Raw genomic sequence first — 23784 nt, 5'->3', positions numbered from 1 at the left:
AGGGAATTTATCGTGCCACAGAAGTTGAGACAGTGGGCCTCGGTTTTTGCGTTCTCATCCGAACGACTGTCCCATTGGGTCGTCTCTTACGACAGGCAAGGAGTACTGAGGACCTATTCTACCCGGTGTTGTAAAGCATAAGATTCTCCCCCGCATAGACTTTCCCTCCGGAAAAACGGGCCCGGGATAGACATTCCCCCCGGAAAGATGGGCCTGGAATAGAATTTCCCCTTACGAAGAATTAACCCGGGTCCAACCCAACCCCCCTTGGAAAAACCGTCCCAATATAGAAATTCCCCCTAAATGACAGTACACCCCCATTCTTACATTTTAGCTATGTATCTGTTTCCATTTCTATTACTAGAATTATCTTGCTTATTTAGACCCAGTGATTCTTCTGATTATTTTTGTGTGTGTGTATCGTGAACAATCATCATCTTATGATTTTTTATAAAAAGGAAATTGCTCAAATCGTGTAATGGTATATCAAAATTCATTCAGACATCTTAAAAGTCTTTATCGTTATTTACTAGTATCTAACATTTGAATTAGTAAAGTTGGGAAGAACTTAAATGATTTTTTTTAATTTAAATAAACGAGAAAATTTAATAACTTTTATTTATACAGTTCATCTATTTTACTTTTCAAATATTTTAATTATACATCTTATAGTCGATTTTTTACGAAAAATCCTACTTATATTGACCATCGTTAAAGTCTTTTGGTAAGCATATTGTATTTACAATATGCATTTCAAAGTTTTCAGCGTGTAAATCCAACTTCATCATGTCAACAACAAAAAATATTCGTTTGTTTTATGAATATCGTAATATTAATGAGCGCATATCTATTTCCTTAAACTATTATAACAAATGAAATCCGGAAACAGGGGGGGGGGGGGGGTTCTATATATACCAGGGTGATTTTTCCGCCAAAGGGGAGACTCTTTACTGACTTTGTACATAGGGGGAAATTATATGCTGGGGCGCAATTCCGGGCCCGTTTTTCCGGGGGGGGGGGGGGGGGGTCTATGATACAACACCGGATCCCCACAGGATAAAACATATCTGATATACATATTACATGTAAAAGCCCAACATTAACTGGATACTGGATATTGGACTACAGGGGCTTTGCAATTGAGGACTAACCAAATCACGGTTAGGGTGGTTCGGGAGGGGTTGTCCCCCTCCCTTACGGGAGAAAATATTGAAGCAGAGCAATTTCAAGCACATTAAATTCTTATCTTTGAAATGGGGGGGGGGGGGGGGGTGCGATCTCCACACCCCTTAATTCCGCAAGTGAGACTGTTAGTTAACTCTATGGTAAAATTTAGAAGATATAAAACAGAAAGAATTTTGATACAAGTAAAAAGTTTCATATATTTTTGGAAAATTATCTAGATGTGCAATATTTAGGATTAAGCTCAATAAAAATCCGAAGTATGTAACATTTGATAAGGGTAATTTTCGCATGGGGCGCCTCTATGCCGGCTTGATTAGATCGCGTCGTATACGTACATTTAATGACAGAGTGAAATTTCAGTGTTTTTATTGAAGAAAATATGTGGTTGTCATAGACAAAAAACTCCGCACTTTTATCGTGTCCAGAGTTAAATGTCGCACTTTTAAAGGTATTTTGTTGATTAGGAATATGCATTGATTGATCACTATTTTACGATCAAGTGTTGCATCTATATATTTTGGAAAATGAACTATACGTGATGGCTGGTCGAGGGGTTGGGGAAAGGGTGGGTGCTTTGATCAGTCCGCTACTAAAGTTTTCCTAGTAATGAAGACAGTATTAGTTCTTCATTGTAAAATCTATTTCCAATATCAACCGTAACTATTTCAACTCCAGTAAAGCTTCCACCAAAAATTACAACAAACAACAAATCACCAATACATAAATGTTCGAGATTATGTCTCTAGGTAGTGTCAAAAATAACAACGAAATCTTTCTTTGGAAGCGGAAGACCATAATGATAACAGAGATAACAATGAGGTCTTCAGTTGGAAGCGGAGGACCTGAATTACAGTAATCAAAAAACCCATATATACTAGACTAGATAGGTTAGGGTCAATGACTTATGATCTCGTATCTGACGAAGCGTAACGTGTAGAATTTAATAGGGTAGTTTGTTAATTGGGAATACAAAATGACTGACTAGTGGGACCACTATTTTTTTTAATTTTATTATTATTATTTAAGTAGTGTCAAGAACAACGGAATCTTCCGTTGGAAACGGAAGACCTTAATGATATCTTATTCAGGTTTCCATTTGGGAGCAGAAGACCTTAATTACAAGACTTGTTCGGTTAGGGTCAATCTGTTATGTTGTCGTGTCTGACGAAGCGTAACGACTAGGATTTAAAAGGATAGTTTGTTAATTGAGAATACACAATGACTGACCAGTTGGGCCACTATATTTTTTTTTTATATCCGTGTGATTATTTCCTGTACATATAGTATTGAAATTGTACATTGTATAGAATATCAGGGACTAAGTAGAGTGATTGATCAGTATTTTCCGTTCAAGTGCCATTTCTATCTGGTCAAAACGAGCCTTTTGTCAATTTTGGACAATAAATCCTGCAGGAGGAGGGGTGGCTTCTGCTCCTCCGCCGTTAAAGTTTTTTTTTTTTAAATTTCAAAATATTCAAAAATAAACACGATTATCTATTCTAAATATATAAATTATTCAAAATGTTTACGTTGTCTATTTCAACTTCCAATATAGTTAGGAAGCTAAGTGAATAACGCTGAATATTACCGCAGATATCCATTGACTTCATTTACCTAATTATTATAGATCAACACAATTATATTTATACATTTACTTAAAAAAGTGGCGGATCCAGGGGGTTAAATTGCAATATGAATACTTTACTTTTGAAGAAGAAGAAAATAGAAAACCCAAACAAATAGAAACTCCAAATAAACAATGAAACATACTAGTAAAGATCACAGGAATTTATCACGTACAAAATCAGTATCTAGGTAGTATTAGTGGGTTAGTGTCTGACGAAGCGTAACGGTCAGGACTCAATGGTGAAGTTCGTTAATTGGAATTACACAATGACTGACCAGTGCTTTACGTTCAAGGGTAAAAATGGGCCACTTGTCAATTCTAGAAATTGAATTGTGCGAGGGAGAGGGGGATGTTCGCTCTCAGTCATCCACCACTAAAGTTAATAAACATCATATGATGAATTCCTTAACATGTATATATGTAAAGTATTCAAAATGTTAACATTATATCTACTTGTATTTTAACTTCCAATAATGTTACAATGATAGATGAGTACCGCTGTTATAGGCATCACCAAAATTATCTAGCTAGTGGCGGATCCAGAGGGGTAAGAAGTAGGCATAAAATCGTGATAACAGTACTTTGCTTTTGGAATAATGATAAATAAACCCTGACAAGACAACCCTGATATATATATAAATGTCCGTGATCATAGAAATGTATCACATAAAAAATCGATGACTAAGTGGAATAACAATTAATTGTCAATGATAACAGGTTTTCATTGCGAAGCAGACCTTAATTACAATAAACAAGTACATCCATACATACAAGACTAGTTCGGATATGTTGTCATGTCTGACGAACCGTAACGAGTAGGATTTAAAAGGGTAGTTTGTTAATTGGGAATACACAATGACTGACCAGTGTCCCCACTACATTTTTTTTTTATTTCCGAACTAAACATCGTGTGACTGTTTATACCATACAGATATGAAATATTCAAATTGTACATTGTAGAATACCAGGGACTAAGTAGAGTTACAATGGGAGTAGTTTTTTTAATTGGAAGTACACAATGACTGACCAATATTTTCCGTTTGAAAGTGCCATTTCTATCTGGTCAAAACGAGCCTTTTGTCAATTTTGGACCATAAATCCTGCAGGAAGAGGGATGGCTTCCGCTCCTCCGCCTCTAAAGTTGTTTTTCTAATTTCAAAATATTAAAAAATAATCCTCGTATGATTATGTATCCTAGATATTTAAAGTATTCGAAATGTTAACGTTGTTTATTTCAACTTTCAATATAGTTAGGAAGCTAATATTAAGTGAATAACGCTAAATATTACCGCAGATATCCATTGACTTCATTTACCTAATTAGTAGATCAACACAATACGTCTACCTAATAACTGGCGGTTCCAGGGGGTTAAACTGCAATATCAATACTTTGCTCTTGAAGAAGAAGAAGAAGAAGAAGAAGAAGGGGGAAAAACCAAACAAATAAAAACTCCAAATAAGCAATGAAACATACGAGTAAAGATAATAGGAATCTATCACCTACAAAATCAACTCACGACTAAGTAGTGTCAGTGGCAACATAACGGTCTGTATTCAATGATAAAGTTTGTTTATTAGAAATACACAATGACTGACCAGTGTTTTACGTTCAAGGGTAATGTCTATCTGGTCAAAATGGGCCGCTTGTCAATATTAGAAATTGAATTGTGCGAAGTAGGGGTGGGGTGTCGTTCTCGGTTATCCACCACTAAAGTTAATAAACATCATAACATCATATGATGAAGGCATGTCTTCATCATATGATATATATATATATAGTATTCAAAATGTTTACATTATATCTACATTTATTTTAACTTTCAATAAGTTAGAATGATAGGTGAGTACATGTACGTACCGCTGTTATAGGCATCACCAGAATTAATTTAGCTAGTGGCGGATCCAGGGGGGTATTATAGAAGTAGGTATAAAATCGTTGTAACGGTACATGTACTTTGCTTTTTGAACACTGATAAATAAATCAGATAATCCTGATATATAAATGTCCGAAATCATAGAAATGTATCACAATACAAAATCGTTGACTAAGTAGTGTCAATGGATTGATTTAAGGTTTCATGTCCAACGAAGCGTAACGATTATGATTTACGAGGGTAGATTGTTAATTAATTGGGAGTACACAATGACTGAAAAGTGCTTTACATTCAATAGTCGTGTATATCTGGTCATTAAGTGGCTGGGGAAATAATTAGTATTATGCGTGAGGGATGGGAATGGGACGGGGGATCCGCCCATTCGCCACTGAAGTTATAATTTGAAAAATAAACATCGTATAGTTAAATTCTTTTGCGTATACAAGGTATTCAAAATATTAACGTCATCTATTTTATCATCCAATGAAATTAAAATGATAAGTGAAGACTGTTGTAACCACACAACTTGTGTAACTAATTAGTGGCGGATCTCGGGGTTAATACATTTGTAAGTAGACCTAAAAATTTGCGATAACATTGCTTTGCTTTATAAGTAAAAAAAGTCTACAATATTCATAAAACATTGATACACAAATGTCGAAAATCATAGAAGTTTATCACTATAAAATCGCTCGAGATGTTTAGACCACTTAGAGCCGAACTTCCCTAGAGCCGAGACGTCTGTTAACCGTTTATTCTGACACGCCTGTCAAAGTCTTTTCGACGCTTAAGGTAATGGTAGCAATCGGAGAAAGTACTTTGACTTGAGAATGAATACGATTGTAGAAGGGAGGGAAAGATGGACCGAAGCATGCATTTTGTAAAACGATTCTTGTGTTGTTAAATAATCGAGAATCTTATTTGAGATGTCTGATTCGGTTCACTAAACAACTTAGCATCACCTAGCAGAGTTCATCTTTCACCGTAAGCACTTAACACTAATTTTAGAATATGTAAACAAGTTGTAAGTTAGGCCTATTCCGTAATTCAACAACATATCACAGGAACTGGTAATTTAATATGTAGTAATAATACTGCTACCCTTTATAAAACCACAAGGATGGTGGGTGACGATAATTTTAAGAACTATTTTGAAACGAAGTTTTGAGTGAAGTATCAGCCCTTGTAGCCCCCCCCCCTTTCCCCCCAATAGCAGCTGATTAGGGGATGGTACGGTATATGGTATACCCACACTATTATTAATACACTGACAAATTACCGGTTCCTGTGAACATATTTTAACACCTGACGACATATGAAGGGTTGTGAATAGTGAATGTGAGCAACTGCATGTGAATGCACGGGCAATGGAAGTTGATGTAAATAGATACATGTAGTATGTGCATGTATATATATTTATACATGCACATACTATATATTTACATTAACTTACAGTGCCCGTGTGTGAATGAGTATTTCATAGTGTTCTTGTCTGCTTGTTGCAATAATATAGTCCCGTCCAATTTTATATGGAGATTTTTGTGCAAGGTTATATGTATACAATTAAAATTGCATGGGGAAAAGTTTAGTAATGCAGATCTCTAATATCCTTTATTATCTCTCATGTTTTTTAGACATTTATTCACAAACACATAGACCGACACATAAGAGTTTATAATTACTATATATATTTAAAAATTAATGTCATGCCTTGGCTTTTAAGTATATTTTAAGAATCATGACAAACAACACTTTTTAAGATACAATTTTCTGTTTTATTGTTATATTCATGGAATAAAAATCCCATCCTGTGCTTTATTTGGGTTATCTATTCCCATTCATGCTCAAATAGGATATTTACTGCCATTTCATGTTCATTATGGGACATTTCCTCCTATGGGACATTGTATCCCATAATAAGTTTAAATATGGGAGTTAAAATCCTATGGGAGAAATTATATTTTTTCTCCCACAGGATTTTTGGTGGGAGTGAAAATCCCCCAAGTGGGATTAAAAATCCCTCCAAAATCCCATGGGATTTTTTGATTTCAGGTGAAATATCTTAAAAACTACAATAGTTACAAGTGTAAATGTTGGTGCATGTCTTGTGAACATAAAATCCCATCTTTTTTTGTAAAGGGTTTATTTGTATCCTTAATAAAAGGGTTGGCGAAACTCCGGACTTTTGTCGTGTCCAGAGTTAAATGTCGCACTGTTTAAGTATGAAGCAAAAGTGGACAACTCTGTTGTGTCTTTTATTTCGACCTCACAGTGATATATCGAGTCGATATATGAATGAAAGTTATTATTGTTAATAGACAAAACGTCGTCGATATATTTAAATGTAGAATTGAAGGCCACAGATGTATGCACCAATGGGATCAGTATTGAACCACTAAATATTTCGTTGTAGCATCCTGTGTAGTTGTGCTTAAAAGCCGAGGAGGCACGTTCCTTAAACAATATACAACCAACCAACAACACATCAAATTTACTACATGCAATAATCTGGTGAAAGAATATATGATCAATATATTTTGTACTAAGTAGGAACACAGGTGCTTGTTGACAGGACTTCAGGTACCCCCTTCTTGTATTTTGAAATGTTCAATTCCTTTGGTATTCCGGACGTATTTTTGATGAAATATGTAACTTCAGAGTTTATATATTTCAATGGAATACACAAATTTCGCATAGTCAACCGTTTTTAAAAATGTCATATCACCGATCATAATATATGAACAAGGTGTGGAACTCAGCCAGCGACATGTTGAAAAAATCTACACCTCGCTGAGAAATCCTATCGGAAAAAAACACCAATAATGCACATACCAACTGAAAAGAACGGTCATTCTAAATCTACTGATGATTCGTGGATTAAATGCATCGCTATTTGGTGCGCAATAATTACTTCGCATCGCTCAATTTCATCGTTTTAACCTCGCCACTTCTCATTTCTGACTATAACAAACGGAAGTTGTGATGCTGGAATATTTCTGTCACAGCCAACTATTTTTAGAACGAGAAAACCCGAGACGAGGTCTTCCGAATACCATTACACGAAAAGGGAAGAGAATACCGATCATAGTAATCAAGTCTAGCCAAAGAGGGTCATACATGTAATTTCATTTAACTGGTCAAGTCGGTTGTGGAAAGACTAGCACATCCACAAATATAATTAAAAACCTCATGGTGTTGGGTAGGTAATTTATCATGGAAATCAGAAATAACCATGAAAGCACAATATATTGACAATGTTCCACATTTCAGTTATAAGGCCAACTATATATAGCATTGGCTAACATTCGTTTTTTTAAAAAGAAACAAAATAGTTTATCAAGCCCCTTACATATGATCAGATCCAAATTCGATTAAAAATATAAAAAGTAGGGGGGGGGTAACAAATTAATTGATAAAGGAATGTCAAAACTTTATGTTATAACTTAAATATAAGATTAAACAAATATCAACAACCAGCACTTGTGCATGCATCGCACACATATTTTGTGTATAGTTCACATCATGATAAAAAAAAAGTGGGGAGGTCAAGATGGCGTTCGAAAGAGAGTGAGCGTGTAGATCGACGGGACCCTGAACTTGGCTGGAGTGGGCTATATTAGTGATTTTCTACGGATAACGTTATGTTGTAATGAAGAGGGGTCAGTTTCAGTGGATTTCTTCAAAGTTTTGGACGCAAAAAGTGAGGATAAGTGGAAAATTTAAGACTTTTTCTTTTTTCACCTGTGCATTGTTTATCACGGCTCGCTGAACACTATCTTTTCATTACCTAAAAATGTCTACCCCGTGACACGAAGCGGTGCCGACCGTAAGAAGGAGAAAATGACTCCAGAAAAAACAAAGGAAACAAAAGAAACCTCGGTGGTAAGCAAATCGCTTGCACAGATTCAGAGAGATTTAACTGAAATGAAAACTGAACTGAAAAAGACAATCAAGGATGCTATGCTGGAGTCAGCAATTATGACGATAGTGCAGAAAATTGTTAGTGAAAACAATAAAGTCAGAGAAAGGGAAATGATAAAAGAAATGGACAAAAGATGTGCTGATATTACAAATAATTATAATAAAAAGTTGGAGAAAATGACTGCAAATATGGACAATCTTGAAAAGAACGTGCAGAATCTTACGGAAAAACTTGTCGAGTGTAAAAGAGAACTAAGAGTAACAAAGCAAAGTTTGGAGGAGACTGAACACACCTCTAGAGAGGCCCTCAGGCTAGGGAATTCGAATGAACAATTCTCCAGGAAAAATAACTTTAAAATCATGGGATTACCCGAGAAACCTAGCGAAAATACGTGGGGGGTTGTGAAAGAATTCATGAAAAACGTAAAAGTTCAACTTGACGACAGAGAACTAATAGCAGTGCATAGGATACCTGGAAAAGGAGAGATAAGGCCAATCATTGTTAAGGTCCTGAATTCCAATGTCAAGGCACGAGTAATGAGAAAACGGTCGGATGTGAAGAATCTCGGAAAGGGCAAAAAACTTGTCGACGACGTCACTAAAGCGAACACAGGACTTATTTCAGAGCTGACAAAATTTGAGGAAATTGACTCAGCGTGGTATTTCAACGGTGCCGTGTATGCCAAATTAAAGTCAAATAATCGTAAGGTAAAATTCGATATCACCGACGATCTGCCGACTAAAATAAAGAAAAACTCGAAATAAGACTTTTCCGGGAACTTGGTATTTTCTCGGACTGAACCTTACATTTAACTCGCCCAATAGACTTCCGGTAACGAGTATCAGGTGTTTCCCTGCAGATTGCAGAGTGTTATTCGTGACCTGTTTATTTCTGTTTTATTTTACTTTTTCACTTTTTTTCTTCTCATGTTTTCTGTTGTTATATTAGGCCATTACTGTGTGAATGCATGTATGTATGTGTTTCTACGATTATTGTTATGGTTGATACTGTAAAGGTGGTTACTATAAACTGTCAGGGGCTTTCTACTCCATCCAAAAGGCAAGATGTTTTAAATTTTTATAAAACAAAAGGATTTTCTATTGTATGCTTACAAGACACTCATTTCACACGTGATATAGAGGCTTGCATAGAAGCACAATGGGGATACAAATGTGTTTTTAATTCTTTTTCTTCCAACTCCAGAGGTGTTGCAATAGTTTTTAACAATAATTTTGAACTTGAATTACACAAAGAAAAGAAGGACTCCAATGGAAACTTATTAGCAATTGATTTAAGTATTAATAACAATAGAACAACATTAGTTAACATATATGGACCTAATGTTGATTGTCCAGAGTTTTATGAAAAAGTACGAGAATGTTTTATAGATTTCGATAATGATTACTTCTTATTGTGTGGAGATTTTAATATAGCTTTGGATCAAGCTCTGGATACTCAAAATTATTGTCATGTAAATAATCCCAAGGCAAAGGATATGCTTACTGAGGTCATGAATGATTTACATTTAGTAGACTATATCCGAGTTCTCAAACCATGTAATAAATTGTATACATGGAGGAAAAAAAAGCCATTTAAGCAAGCACGCCTGGACTATATCTTAATCTCAGAAAACTTTACCAATATCACTGAAGACTGTTCAATTAGATCTGGTTATATATCTGACCATTCAATAGTAGTCATCGAGTTCAGATTTAACACATTTGAGAGAGGGCGGGGTTTATGGAAGTTCAATAACCTACTTTTATATGATAAAGTCTTTGTTGAAAAGGTAAAACAACATATTCAATTAGTAAAAACACAATATTCCCATGACTCTCAAGATGAGAATTCTGAGCTTGATGATGCTTTATTTCTAGAAACCTTACTTATGGAAATACGTGGAATGACAATTTCTTACTCATCTTACAAAAAACGAGAAAGAAATACTTTAGAAGCCAGTTTGATAGACGAAATCAATGAAATCGAAACCAATGACTCAGAGGAGCTTGGAGTATTGGAAGAAAAACAAAAACAATTGGAAAATATAAGAAAGGAAAAATTAAAAGGTCACTTTGTGCGTTCTAGAGCCAAATGGATTGAAGAAGGGGAAAAACCCACAAAATATTTTTTGTCATCTAGAGGCAAGAAACTATTTAAATAAGACAATTAAAAAAATAGAAACCCAAGATAATGGGATTATTTATAATCAATCAGATATTCTGAAAGAAATCAAACAGTTTTATGAAAACCTATATAAGAATTACGACTCTGATTTGATCAATATGGACCTGAATGATATATTAACTTTAACAAAATTACCTAGACTTGATCAAAAAACGTCCATGGATCTAGAAAAAGATATTGGTGAGCGTGAAATCTTTCAAGTGCTTAAAGAAATGAAAAACAATAAGTATCCAAGCAGTGATGGATTTACAACAGAATTTTTTAATTTTTTTGGAATGATCTTAAGGCTTATATTACTGGTGCTATTAATCAAATCTTTAGGCAAGGATATTTACCAGTCTCACAGAGACTTGGTATCATTTCTTGTTTACCAAAGGGTGATAAACCAAGGCAATTCCTTAAGAATTGGCGGCCTATCACTCTACTTAATGTGTTATATAAATTAATATCAGGCTGTATTAGCCAAAAAATTAAAAGTACTTTAGATTATCTTATTTCTAATACACAAACTGACTTCATAAAAGGTAGATATATAGGGGAAAATACTAGATTTATATATGACCTCATGGCATATACAGAAAAACATAATTTACCAGGCTTGCTTATGCTTATAGATTTTGAGAAGGCATTTGACTCAATATCATGGTCGTTTATATATAAGGTCTTAGATTTCTTTGGTTTCGGTAACAATGTAATTACTTGGGTTAAAATTCTAAATACCAATATCAAAGCCTCAGTTCTACAATGTGGAAAGCTCTCTGAACAATTCGACATTCAGAGAGGGTGCCGTCAGGGTGACCCTATTGCCCCATACTTATTTATTCTATGTGCAGAAGTACTTGCTATTTTGATTAAACAAAATAAAAATATTAAAGGTATAGTTATCAATGATAAAGAACATAAAATGTCTCAGTACGCGGATGATACATCTTTGACCCTTGATGGCTCAGATAAATCACTTTTTAATGGTTTGGAAACCCTAGAATTCTTCTCAAAGCTATCAGGATTAAAAATAAACAGCTCCAAAACAAAAATTATTTGGATCGGAGCAAAAAAATTTTCTGCTGATGTCTATCATCACCCAAGATGGAAACTAGACTGGGGATCCACAAGCTTCACTCTCCTAGGAATACATTTTTCAGTTGATCTAGAAAAAATTGTAGAATTAAATTTTAGTCCTCAGATTCCTACTATTCATGCAATGATAAAGCAGTGGAGTAGAAGAATTTTAACACCCATAGGAAGAGTCACAGTCATTAAAACGCTTCTCCTCCCAAAACTTAATCACCTATTTTCTGCACTACCAAATCCCAGTCAAGAAATCATAAACTCGTTAACACAGGAACTCTTTAGATTTATATGGAAAGCAAAATGTGATAAAGTTAAAAGAGTAACGGTTACTCAAAAATGCATGTTGGGTGGGCTTAACATGACCAATATAAATAATTTCATAATATCTTTAAAGTGCTCATGGATTCAAAAAGTATCAACATGCAACCCATCCTGGATGAACATTTTTGAAGCTTCTTATGGAAAAGGAGTGGTGAATAAAATCTTAGATTTTGGGGATGAATATATATATTGTCTGCTAAAAAATACTTTTAATCCATTTTGGACTGATGTTTTTACTTCATGGATGAAGGTAATGAGTTTACACTTGACATTGAATTCTCGGACACAAATGAATTTTGTAAATGTTCCAATATGGTACAATTCAAAAGTTAAAGTTGGCAAATCATATGTGTTTGTAAAAAAGTGGTATGAAAAAGGTGTCAAGACAGTCAATGATTTTGTAGACTCTAACGGTGTTTTTCTAACAATGGATAGATTTGGAAAAAAAATTGATATTGATCATGTTTGTTTTATGCAATACAACAGTATTATAAATTCTATTTCTACGATGGCAAAAAAATTATGTGTGTCGAAAGAGTTGAGAAAATATGTTAATGGTCCATCCACACCTTTTCACTATGAAGATATACTATTGCATAAGAAATGCACAAATTATATATATAAGAACATTACTTATAAAGAAGAAATTCCGACTTCAATTGCTAAATGGAATTCATGTCCATTTTTGAGGGGCTATAGAGATATCATTACCAAGGAAGTTTTTGAAATATGTTTTAAATTAACGTCAGATTCAGCAGCACAATGGTTGCAATACAGAATTCTACATAGAATTATACCTGTTAAAAGTTACTTTAAAAAAATCAAAGTTGTGGATAATGATATTTGCTCATTTTGTGGACACAGCTCTGAAAACATTGAACATATTTTTGTGTTTTGCGACAAAATAGGAACTTTGTGGAACCAACTAAGCTTACATATTTATGAGAGAACAACAAATAGAATTGGTTTCAATGTTTTTAATATTATTTTTGGTGATTGTCCATTACAAAATTCCAACAAAGTAATAAATTTCATAATTTTATATACCAAGCAATATATATTTTTATGTTGCAAACAAAACAGATCACCATCTTTTGAGGGTGTATTACAATATATTAAGATGAAATATGAAATTGAACATTGTATATTTTCAAAAAACTGTAATTTTAAAAAATTCAGTACAATCTGGGCTGTATGGAAAAATATTTTTGATTAATGCCTTTCCTCTCTTTACTTGGTACTGTCAACCTTATTATGTTATTATAATTAACTATGTGTGTGAATCTATGTATGAATGTCATTATCAAATACTAAATTTTGCAAATAAAAAAAAAAAATATATATATATATATATAAAGTAGGGGGGGGGGGGGTCACAGGGGTTCAGGCCCCCACCCTTCTCCGAAGAACTTACATGATTTGATTTTTTGGTTGAAATCTCTCTACTGCATATCAGCAATGTCTTGCAAACACAATAAAGTCAACTCATGTAGGTTATTCGGGGGGGGGGGGGGGGGGGGGGGGGGTGAAAACAAGTACTTCTAAACATACATTGTGTCAACACCATTATGATCCAAATCATATCGTATAGGGTTAAGAGTTTACAATGATAATATATTTGGATATATTAAAAGTAGTATGGTTCCAATAATGTGTAAGTGTGCATGTCTTTAAAGTCTTTCCACAACCGATTTGAAATACTATGATCGGTATTCTCTTCCCTTTTCGTGTAGCTAATGGTATTCGGAAGACCTCGTCTCGGGTTTTCTCGTTCTAAAAATAGTTGGCTGTGACAGAAATATTCCAGCATCACAACTTCCGTTCGTTATAGTCAGAAATGAGAAGTGGCGAGGTTAAAACGATGAAATTGAGCGATGTGAAGTAATTATTGCGCACCAAATAGCGATGCATTTAATCCACGAATCATCATTAGATTTAGAATGACCGTTCTTTTCAGTTGGTATGTGCATTATTGGTGTTTTTTCGATAGGATTTCTCAGCGAGGTGTAGATTTGTTCAACATGTCGCTGGCTGAGTTGCACACCTTGTTCATATATTATGACATTTCTAAAAACGGTTTTTATGCGAGATTTGTGTATTCCATTGAAATATACAAACTCTGAAGTTACATATTTCATCAAAAATACGTCCGGAATACCCGAAGAATTAAACATTTAAAAATACAAGAAGGGGGTACCGGAAGTCCTGTCCACAGGCACCTGTGAGTAGGAACGTATCCGGGAAAACAAGGGATCGCCGGCCCCTTAGGTTTTCCTTACGTGTATAGACCTTGTCAGTTGTACATAACTTCTTTATTGCAGATCTGACGAATTCTACTGAAGATGTATCTCTTACCACTGACTATACCACTGTGATGACAACTGAGCCGGTCATAGGTAATTATAAACAGTACCATCAACGTGTTATATATTGGTTATCAAACCTTGAAGTCTTTTAGCTGGTATTTCTTTCTTTTTTACCCCTTGCTTGTCGTAGAAGACGATTAAATGGGGCGGTCCTTCTGATGACACCGTAAAACCCGAGATCCACGTGTGACACTATAAAGATCTCTTCCTGCTTCAAGGCCGTAAACGTCGAGCAGGGGCTAAATTTTACAGTCCTTAACCGGTAATTGTAACGCCACTATATGAGTGACACATTCTCGAGAGGGACGTTTGGAGTAATATCAATTTTGGAAAATGATCAAGATATAGGGCTCACGGCGAGTGTGACCGGTTAGGAGAAGATGCTTATTCCTCCTAGGCACCTGATCCTACCTTTTTGAATATAGTCAATATGAATATGTTGATTCCATACAGAAAAGTACTTTCTATTGGAATTGATACATGTATGTGTTGTAGTCATAATACGACAAACCAATAAGATTTTCTACAACCTGTTTAGCCATTTATCTTCCTTGAAAATTAAGATATTTCAAACGGTAACAATATGCGTGTTCTACATCAAAACCACTTAAAATTGGCGTCGAGTTCTGTAACATTGGGCGTTAAAATAAAAGAAAAAAATAATTGCAAGGTACACCAGATTGCCTACCATAGGACAAAACTTGTGGCTCTTCACTTTGAAGGTGATCATTTTTATATCGGTAATTAATTCTTCTAATTCGCCTTGCATCATGTGCTTTCTCTATTAAATCACAATCTGTATCAAATCCAAGAGGCCACTAAATGGGGTGGTCCTTCGGATGAGACTGCAAGCACAGAGGCCCCATGCCACAGCAGGTGTGCCACGATAAACATCCCTCCTTGATCAAAGGCTGTAAGCGCTGAGCAGAGGCCTAGATTTTGCAGTCTTTCAGAGGCAAATGGGGACGTCTTCATAGGAATGAAAGATTCTCGAGAGGGATGTTATAGAACCAAGCATCAAATTTACTACATTTAATAATCTAGTGAAAGAATGTAATACTATGATCAGTATATTTTGTACTCAGTAGGAACGTATCCAGGAAAACAAGGGATCGCCGGTCCCTAAGGCTTTCCTTACGTGTATAGACCTTGTCAGTTGTACATAACTTCTTTATTGCAGATCTGACGAATTCTACTGAAGATGTCTCACTTACCACTGACTATACCACTGTGATGACAACTGAGCCGGTCATAGGTAATTATAAACAGTACCATCAACGTGCTATATATTGGTTATCAAACCTGATGATTATTTATTTTTACCCTTCCATGCTGTAAGAGGCGACTAAATGGGGCGGTCCTTCGGATGAGACGGCGAAAACCGAAGTCCCTTCTCACGTGCCACAGCAGGTGTGGCACAGTAAAGATCCCTTCCTGCTCAAATGCCTTAAGCGCTGAGCATAGGCCTAAATTTTGCAGTCTTCAATGGCAATGGTTGGATACATGCATCAAATAAAGAATTATAAGTTTTATTTCTTATCATTTAATAATGTTTTTAAAATAGAAAAACAAACAATTTGTGTCATCGAAAGGCTTGAATTAACGTTTTTGAAATATCGCGTAGGAATACCTATACGTAACAAAGAAAACAACAACAAAACTGACTGTGCATTCAGGTTAGGTAGAGTTACTGTGCAGAATTAAATGAATTATACGCCAAATTAAAGATGTATGGGTTAAAAGCTGAATTAGATATAAAGGAAGAGAACAAGTGGTGACTGGATGTATGCTACATTGCATTCGAGGAGACGTTGAAAGCTGGTTGTATCGTAGGAACGGTGCAATGCGACTCAGTTCCATTTTAATATCAATTAAAAACCTCAACACCTCTTCATCGAAAATGCCCTCGTTGGCTGAGCCCCATATAACGCAGTTCAATTTCATTAATATGATCTCCCAGATCAAAAGTCGCTGCTTGCTCCGTCATGTTATTGAACTCGTAAAGCAGACGATACATACCGGGAACATGTGTAATCTGTCTAACAGACGATACATACCGGGAACATGTGTAATCTGTCTAACACACGATACATACCGAGAACTTGTGTAATATGTCTAACAGACGATACATACTGGGAACATGTGTAATCTGTCTAGGCCTTACCAGTCAGTGTCCTACGTCATCAAGTTGACTATATTCTGCCACGTCATCGCTAGGCCTAAGTGTGTTGTTTCTTTAAATTAATTTGTATTTGATTCATATCTTTGGTAGTGTTTATTTTCGGTAGCATCAAACGAATACATTTCGTTTACAATGCTTTGTGGAAATTCCCGTTTTATGAATAGTGCTAAAATTAGAACGGGCAAGACGCATTCCAGAAAATATTTCCGCGTGCTTAGTGCAGGTGAACTCTGGACGTAATCAAACGAATTTTTCATACAATCAGCATCGTTGTTAAGTCATCACTTTAAAAGTTGCATGGACACAATTTGATCTGAAAATTTTCAAATTTTATTTTTCCATTTTTTTTTCTGTTTACAATGCTTGATTAACTTATTTCTAAAGGTCAACCGAAATTTGATTGATTGATTGATTAAATATTGTTTTACGTCCCTCAAGAGAATATTTCACTCATATGGAGATGTCACCACCGCCGATGAAGGGGTGCAAAATTTAGGCCTATGCTCGACACTTATGGCCATTGAGCAAGGAGGGATCTTTATCGTGTCACACCTGCTGTGACAAGGGACCTCGGTTTTTGCAGTCTCACCTGAAGGACTGCCCCATTTAGTCGCCTCTTACGACAAACAAGGGAAAACTGAGGACCTATTCTAAGCTGGATCCCCAACATTTGAATATCAGTTGTTGAGTTACAAGTGAAATACAGCACTTGCAATTCTTTGTTATGTAAACAAGGCTCTGTCATGTTTTTGTTTACATTAGACTGTTTGATAGAAAATATCATGTTTAAAACAAAATGAGATGTGCCAAACACTAGAAAATATTTAATTGCATTAGGAATTCACTTACATGTATCAATTGAAAATAAATTGCTTAAACGAAACTTTGACTAGTATATTTATCCAATGTCAACAAAAACATGACACGATCCTTGTTTACATAACAAGGATTTGTGACCTCTGTATCCCCCATGTACCTTGACTACTGACATTCAAATTGTTGTTGCTGATTATGATACCTTAGTTAAGCATTCTAAACATTAAAAACCAAAAGGTTTAAATTTGAAAATTTTCAGCTCAAATCGTGTCCATGTCCCTTTAAATGATAAACAATATCCAACCAACCAAGCATCAAATTTACTACATATGTACATTTAATAATATGGCATCGTCGAATACTCATCACCCGTGGTCAAACTCGCCGAAAAATCATCGTGTGTAATTAATATGCGCGGGCCATTTGATTGGCTGCTGCACAGAGTCGCGATGGCAAATCAACGAATCAAAGTTTATGTTACTTATTTATACATGTATTCGGCAACGACAAAAACATTTCCGTAGTAAACACACCGATTGCAAATAAATTCACCAAAAACGACATTACCCGTGGGTGTTTGACGACGATGATATGGTGAACGAATCTATGATCATTAAATTTTGTACTCAGTAGGAAATTATTCTGGAAAACAAGGGATCGCCGGTCCCTTAGGTTTTCCTTACGTGTATAGACCTTGTCAGTTGTACATAACTTCTTTATTGCAGATCTGACGAATTCTACTGAAGATGTCTCACTTACCACTGACTATACCACTGTGATGACAACTGAGCCGGTCATAGGTACATGTAATTATAAACAGTACCATCAACGTTTTATATATTGGTTATCAAACCTTGAAGTTTTAACCGGAAATTATTTATTTTTACCCTTTGCATGTCGTAGGGGGGGGGGGGCGACGAAATGGAGCGGTCCTTCGGATGATACCGAGAAAACAGGCCCCATGTCACAACAGGTGTGGCACAGTAAATATCCCCCTCCCCCTGCTCGAAGGCCGTAAGCGTCGAGCATAGGCCTAAATTTTGCAGTCCTTCACCGGCAAAGGTGGTCAATGTTTTCCAGTAGAATTATGACGTGATAATAATCACGGAAATGAGCTTACTTTTCTTATCTTGTTAGCTTTATCGCTAGTTTTTAACGGAAATAGCTTACGGGAATATCGAGCCCAACCAAAAGGCCAAGGAAGGTTTCAAGCACTTAAGCTTTTTTTTCAAATCAACAAACTAGTGTACTTTTATCTTTTAGCAGTTATATTTTTAAAAAAAAACATATACTAGTATTTTGGCCTTAACTATTGATATTCATATGAAAAATCACAATTTTAGGAGCAAGGTTACAACACACAGGTTTCCACTTTACATGTAATAACAAATACTCATTTACTTAATATATAAAGAAGAGTCCTTCTCCCAGTCTCTTACATTAATCAGCCTTCAGGGTATTACCAATTGTAATGTACGTAATTTATACTCAAATTGTGAATATATATATTTTTGATATATTTACCTAAACTCTCGCCTGAGCTCACTTGAAGCCACAGCCCCCCCCCCCCCCCCCCCCCCCCCCCCCCCCCCCCCCCCCCCCCCCCGCTTCTTCAACACAAAATTTCTAAATGTAAAACCATGGTACATGCACTTGGTGTATATTTGGAAATATGTTATAAAATTTCAGATAAACTGACCAGTATGTGCACTATATGAGATTGGATTTAAATTATACATTGACGCATAGTTCATGAGATTAAATTCATGTTAACACCGGCGAATAAAAATTGGCAAGAAATGAAATATACAGCATTTGTGATTTTGAGGTCACCTGGTCAAAGGTCTAGGGTCAAACTGGAAATGAAAATACACTGTTCGTTCAATAGTTTGAGAACCCTTTACTTGACAGACATCAAACTTAGTACACTTGTACATATTCAGGAGTAGATGACCCCTATTGGTTTTGCGGTCACATGGTGAAAGGTCAAGGGTTATACTGGACATTATACAATTAATGCTGTTTTTGAGGTTAATACGATGATTTAGACACCTGAGGAGTACAATATTCACCGAGCCTCAAAAACAGCAATAATTGTTTTATTATATGATTAAATGATTAAAAAACCATTCAAGATTATTAATGTGACGACCAGTTAACAAACCTGCTGAAATCTTAGCCGACCCCAGTGAGAAACGCGGAATTTCATTGGACGGCAAAAATAAGTATAATCGATCGCGTCAAATTGGAAGTTCCCGACCTATTTTTGGTCCTATGTGGAAAAAATAATTCCTTGTGTTCACCTGGAAGGTCACGTGCAGGTAAACATAACGTAGTATGATTTCTACATTGTTGGAGGGGCCTCCGTGGCCGAGTGGTTAGAGCATTGCGCTCAAAATCACATGGCCGGCGCGGGTTCGAATCCCGCTCGCGCCGGTAAGTGAGAAAGTTTCCCAGATTACTTTCGGAAGGTCGGTGGTCTCTTCCCAGGTACATTGTATCTGGGTTCTCTCTTCCACCAATAAAAACTGGGCGCCACCATATAACTGAAAAATTGTTGAGTGTGGCAGAAAACATCAAAACAAAACAAACATTGTTGGATCTCAGCCAATTAGAGAGTTAGGAATTATTCAATCATATACTAAAGTAATATATTGTCTTCTATATTTTAAGAATCATTTGCTTGATTTACACCAAACTTGGTACACTGATAAGCATGAGGAGTAGATGAAACCTATCAATTTTTAGGTCAAATGGTAAATCCACTCTGGACATAGCAAGATTTTGTCTTCTCAATATTTTGAATTGGATTGGCACTACTATCAATTAAATGATGCATGTGTACAACTCTTTTCAATTATGCACCGTGGGGAGAATATGTGGTTTACAAATATTTCTTGTCTTGTATTGTCTTCTCATAAATTTAATAGAAAAAAATTCTAAACATATTTTCCTACTACACTTGTGCTCAAACATATCTTTTTAATGTTCATTAAATCACCATACGACCCGAAAACTCACAGCTTTTAATGATTTCGTTTGTTGATATTTGAAGGTATGTTTGGAAATACATATGATAAGAAAATATGTTAAGATTCTTTTTATATTAAAGGACAAGGGACGTTATTGGCTATATACCGCCGAGATTTTTCTTCTTCATTTTTTCAACTTTCATAATATGATTACGGTGTGACCGTTGGGGCGAGCGCAGCATATCTGAATACATTTTCAAAAAATTCATATTGAAAACAAGAAAAACTGATCTGGTTCACTGTTAATACGTAGGATTACTGTCTTGCTCTTCTCGCCAATGTAGGAACAAGTTTAGCGGGAAATGCAACGAGCGTGTTGTGACGTAGCCTGGTAGTTGTGACGTGACTGTTTACATTTCTTTAGACAATATTTTAAAAAGAAAAAGAAAGGGGGAAGAATATGATTGTCATCCTTTCCTTTCAAATAAAAAAAGTTTGTAATACTTCAAAGATTTTTTTAATTATTATTTTACGAATCGAACCATCCGCCATTTTGTACGAGGGACTTCTGGGATTGGCGTCAAAAAAAAATTCTTGTTAGAGGTTGAGATTTAGCTCGGATTATTTCCCGCGCTCTAGTCATTAGAGCTCGCAGTACGAGCCTGCGCTCGCTACTATGCTTAATTATTCTTTTCATTTACACAACTAGGATGTTCTTCTAATCCCACTTACATGAAAATGACGTAATATTTCATTATGACGTCATGAATATACGTTAAAGATGAGCTGTTTAGCGGAATCTGTTGATTTGAAATAAATTATGAATAAACTTTAGCAAAAACAAATACTTTTGCATGCAACAACCAGATTTATATTTTGCATGTTTAATTATCCATTAATATTCTTCTTTCGTTATCAATATGGTGTCGGTTGTTGGCTGCAAACAATATGAATTTTAAAAAATAATGAATGCGAAATCGGCTGTTTTCGATACGCAAATTCAATATTTTGCATGATACAAAACTGAAAAAATATTTTTGCATGCAACAACCATATTTATATTTTGCATGTTTAATTATCCATTAATATTCTTCTTTCATTATCAATATGGTGTCGGTTGTTGGCTGCAAACAATATGAATTTTAAAAAAGAATGAATGCAGAAATCGGCTGCTTTCGATACGCAAAGTCAATATTTTGCATGTTATAGAACTGAAAAAAAAAATTTTTGCATGCAACAACCATATTTATATTTTGTATGTTTAATTATCCATTAATATTCTTCTTTCATTATCAATATGGTGTCGGTTGTTGGCTGCAAACAATATGAATTTTGAAAAAGAATGATTTCGGAAATCGGCCGTTTTCGTTACGCAAATTCAATATTTTGCATGTTATAGAACTGAAGCAAACTCTTCCATCATTTAACCTCATAAACTTTTACTGACTTTGCGATTTAATAAATACATGTATGTCCAGTCAAACAATTAATGCTTTACCTAGTTTGCCATAAAAATCTGCACCTAATAAATGCAGATGATGTCTGCCTTTCGAGTCACGGAGGCGGATCAAAAATCCACCGTATGAAGAATGGAAATTATTCTACTTTCGTTTTTAAAGGTCACGGGAATATGTTTGGACGTCCTGTCGTTTCAAAATACGATTATTTAAGAATAAATTGAATTAAAAAAAACAAAAAAAAAAATCAAAGACACGCATAGACCTTTAATAACTCGAATTTATTATCTTTTTAGAAAAATCGAACCAAAATTCGTTCATTTTCGGCAAAAATGGGTACTGATACGTTATATACACTGTATCTCAAGAGCTAGATAGTTGGGATGTCTGTTACTTTTTTCGCTAAATTTTAAACTATCTTTAATACAAATATATCAAATATAATGCATACAACTTATTGCTAATAATATTGTCGTGTTTGTGCGGGTTTTTTTTTAAAGCAGTTTTCTTACATCAGTTTTAACGTACATGCATGTATGTATATATGTTGCATGTTGAAATTAAATATTACTACATTAGTAATTAGATATTGATTCCAAAGATTCTTAAAACGGTTTAAATTAAAAATAAAATAACAGCAAATCATTATTTATTTTTTCCAGCGAGATGTGGTTTCTTTAAAACGTCGAAAACCTGTGATCGATTTGAAACTTCGACCATTGTTGTGCATGGCAGATATTTTTCTATACCGCATATGATTGATTGATTGATTGAATAATGTTTAACGCCCCTCTTGAGAATATTTCACTCATGGAGACCTCACCACTGCCGGTGAAGAGCTGCAAAATTTAAGCCTATGCTCGGCGCTTATGGCCATTGAGCAGGGAGGGATCTTTATCGTGCCACACCTGTTGTGACACGGGACCTCAGTTTTAGCGATCTCATCCGAAGACCGCCCAATTTAGTCGCCTCTTACGACAAGCAAGGGGTACTGAGGACCTACTCAAACCTCAAACCCGGATCACCACGGGATCATATATATATATATATATATATATATATATATATATATAATATGCACATTTACAGGTACACATATATAACAAAGGTAATTCGGCATGATGTACATGTGTATATACATGTATAGATATAAATATTTAGACACCGTAGTATTGAGGAGGGGTTGTCCCTCCATTTGGGGGGGGGGGGGGATGACGACCATTTCTTTGCTATGGGAACAACTTGACAAGCCTAATGACACCTCAACTTTTATCAATCTCATCTGGTTACATGCATATTACTTGACGTGTTTTGCTGTACCCAACAAAATGATATCCCATTCATGCAACATAAATTTGTATCGTTTAGTACATGTACATATGATTTACCACACTTTATTCAATATATTTTGTAAATACCCACAGCGGCAGACATATTTTATTCGTATGTACTGCAACATGTATATTGGATACACATGTAAGCAGGCCTGTTATATAGTCCTTGGTGTACATGGCATAACAAGTAATTTTATCCGACTCAATCGACGTTTTTAATCGAAGTGTTAATATTTATTACCCACCCCCCCCCCCCCCCCCCCCAAAGAGAAAAAACAGGAAAAAGAAAATTCAAGAGCCATTTTATTTTCCATATTTCATTTGAATAGGAGGACATCGAACAGCACCTTCGAAAATATGATTGCGTTCTACTGAACAATTTTTGACAAATACACGCATTATTTCCCTCACTCTAATTAACACAAGATTCTTCCGCAAAATGTCTATGGCCACGATAAAGTTACATGTAAATG

At 35.3% G+C, this 23784-nt stretch overlaps 1 protein-coding gene across 1 annotated transcript in view; it reads left to right on the top strand.

Annotated features, from left to right (window-relative positions):
- LOC125659061 (location of vulva defective 1-like) overlaps nt 1-23784 on the top strand; it is a 62722-nt gene that overhangs the window by 35122 nt on the left and 3816 nt on the right. Inside the window, exons 4-6 of the mRNA XM_056150458.1 lie at nt 14506-14580; nt 15731-15805; nt 18274-18348. Of these exons, the coding sequence (XP_056006433.1) occupies nt 14506-14580; nt 15731-15805; nt 18274-18348 (225 nt within the window). The remainder of the gene's footprint in view (nt 1-14505; nt 14581-15730; nt 15806-18273; nt 18349-23784) is intronic.

The sequence above is a fragment of the Ostrea edulis genome, chromosome 9, assembly GCF_947568905.1.
Source record: "Ostrea edulis chromosome 9, xbOstEdul1.1, whole genome shotgun sequence".
NCBI lineage: Eukaryota > Metazoa > Mollusca > Bivalvia > Ostreida > Ostreidae > Ostrea > Ostrea edulis.
The sequence above is the reverse complement of the archived record's forward strand: the minus strand, read 5'-3'. Positions and strand labels throughout refer to the sequence as shown.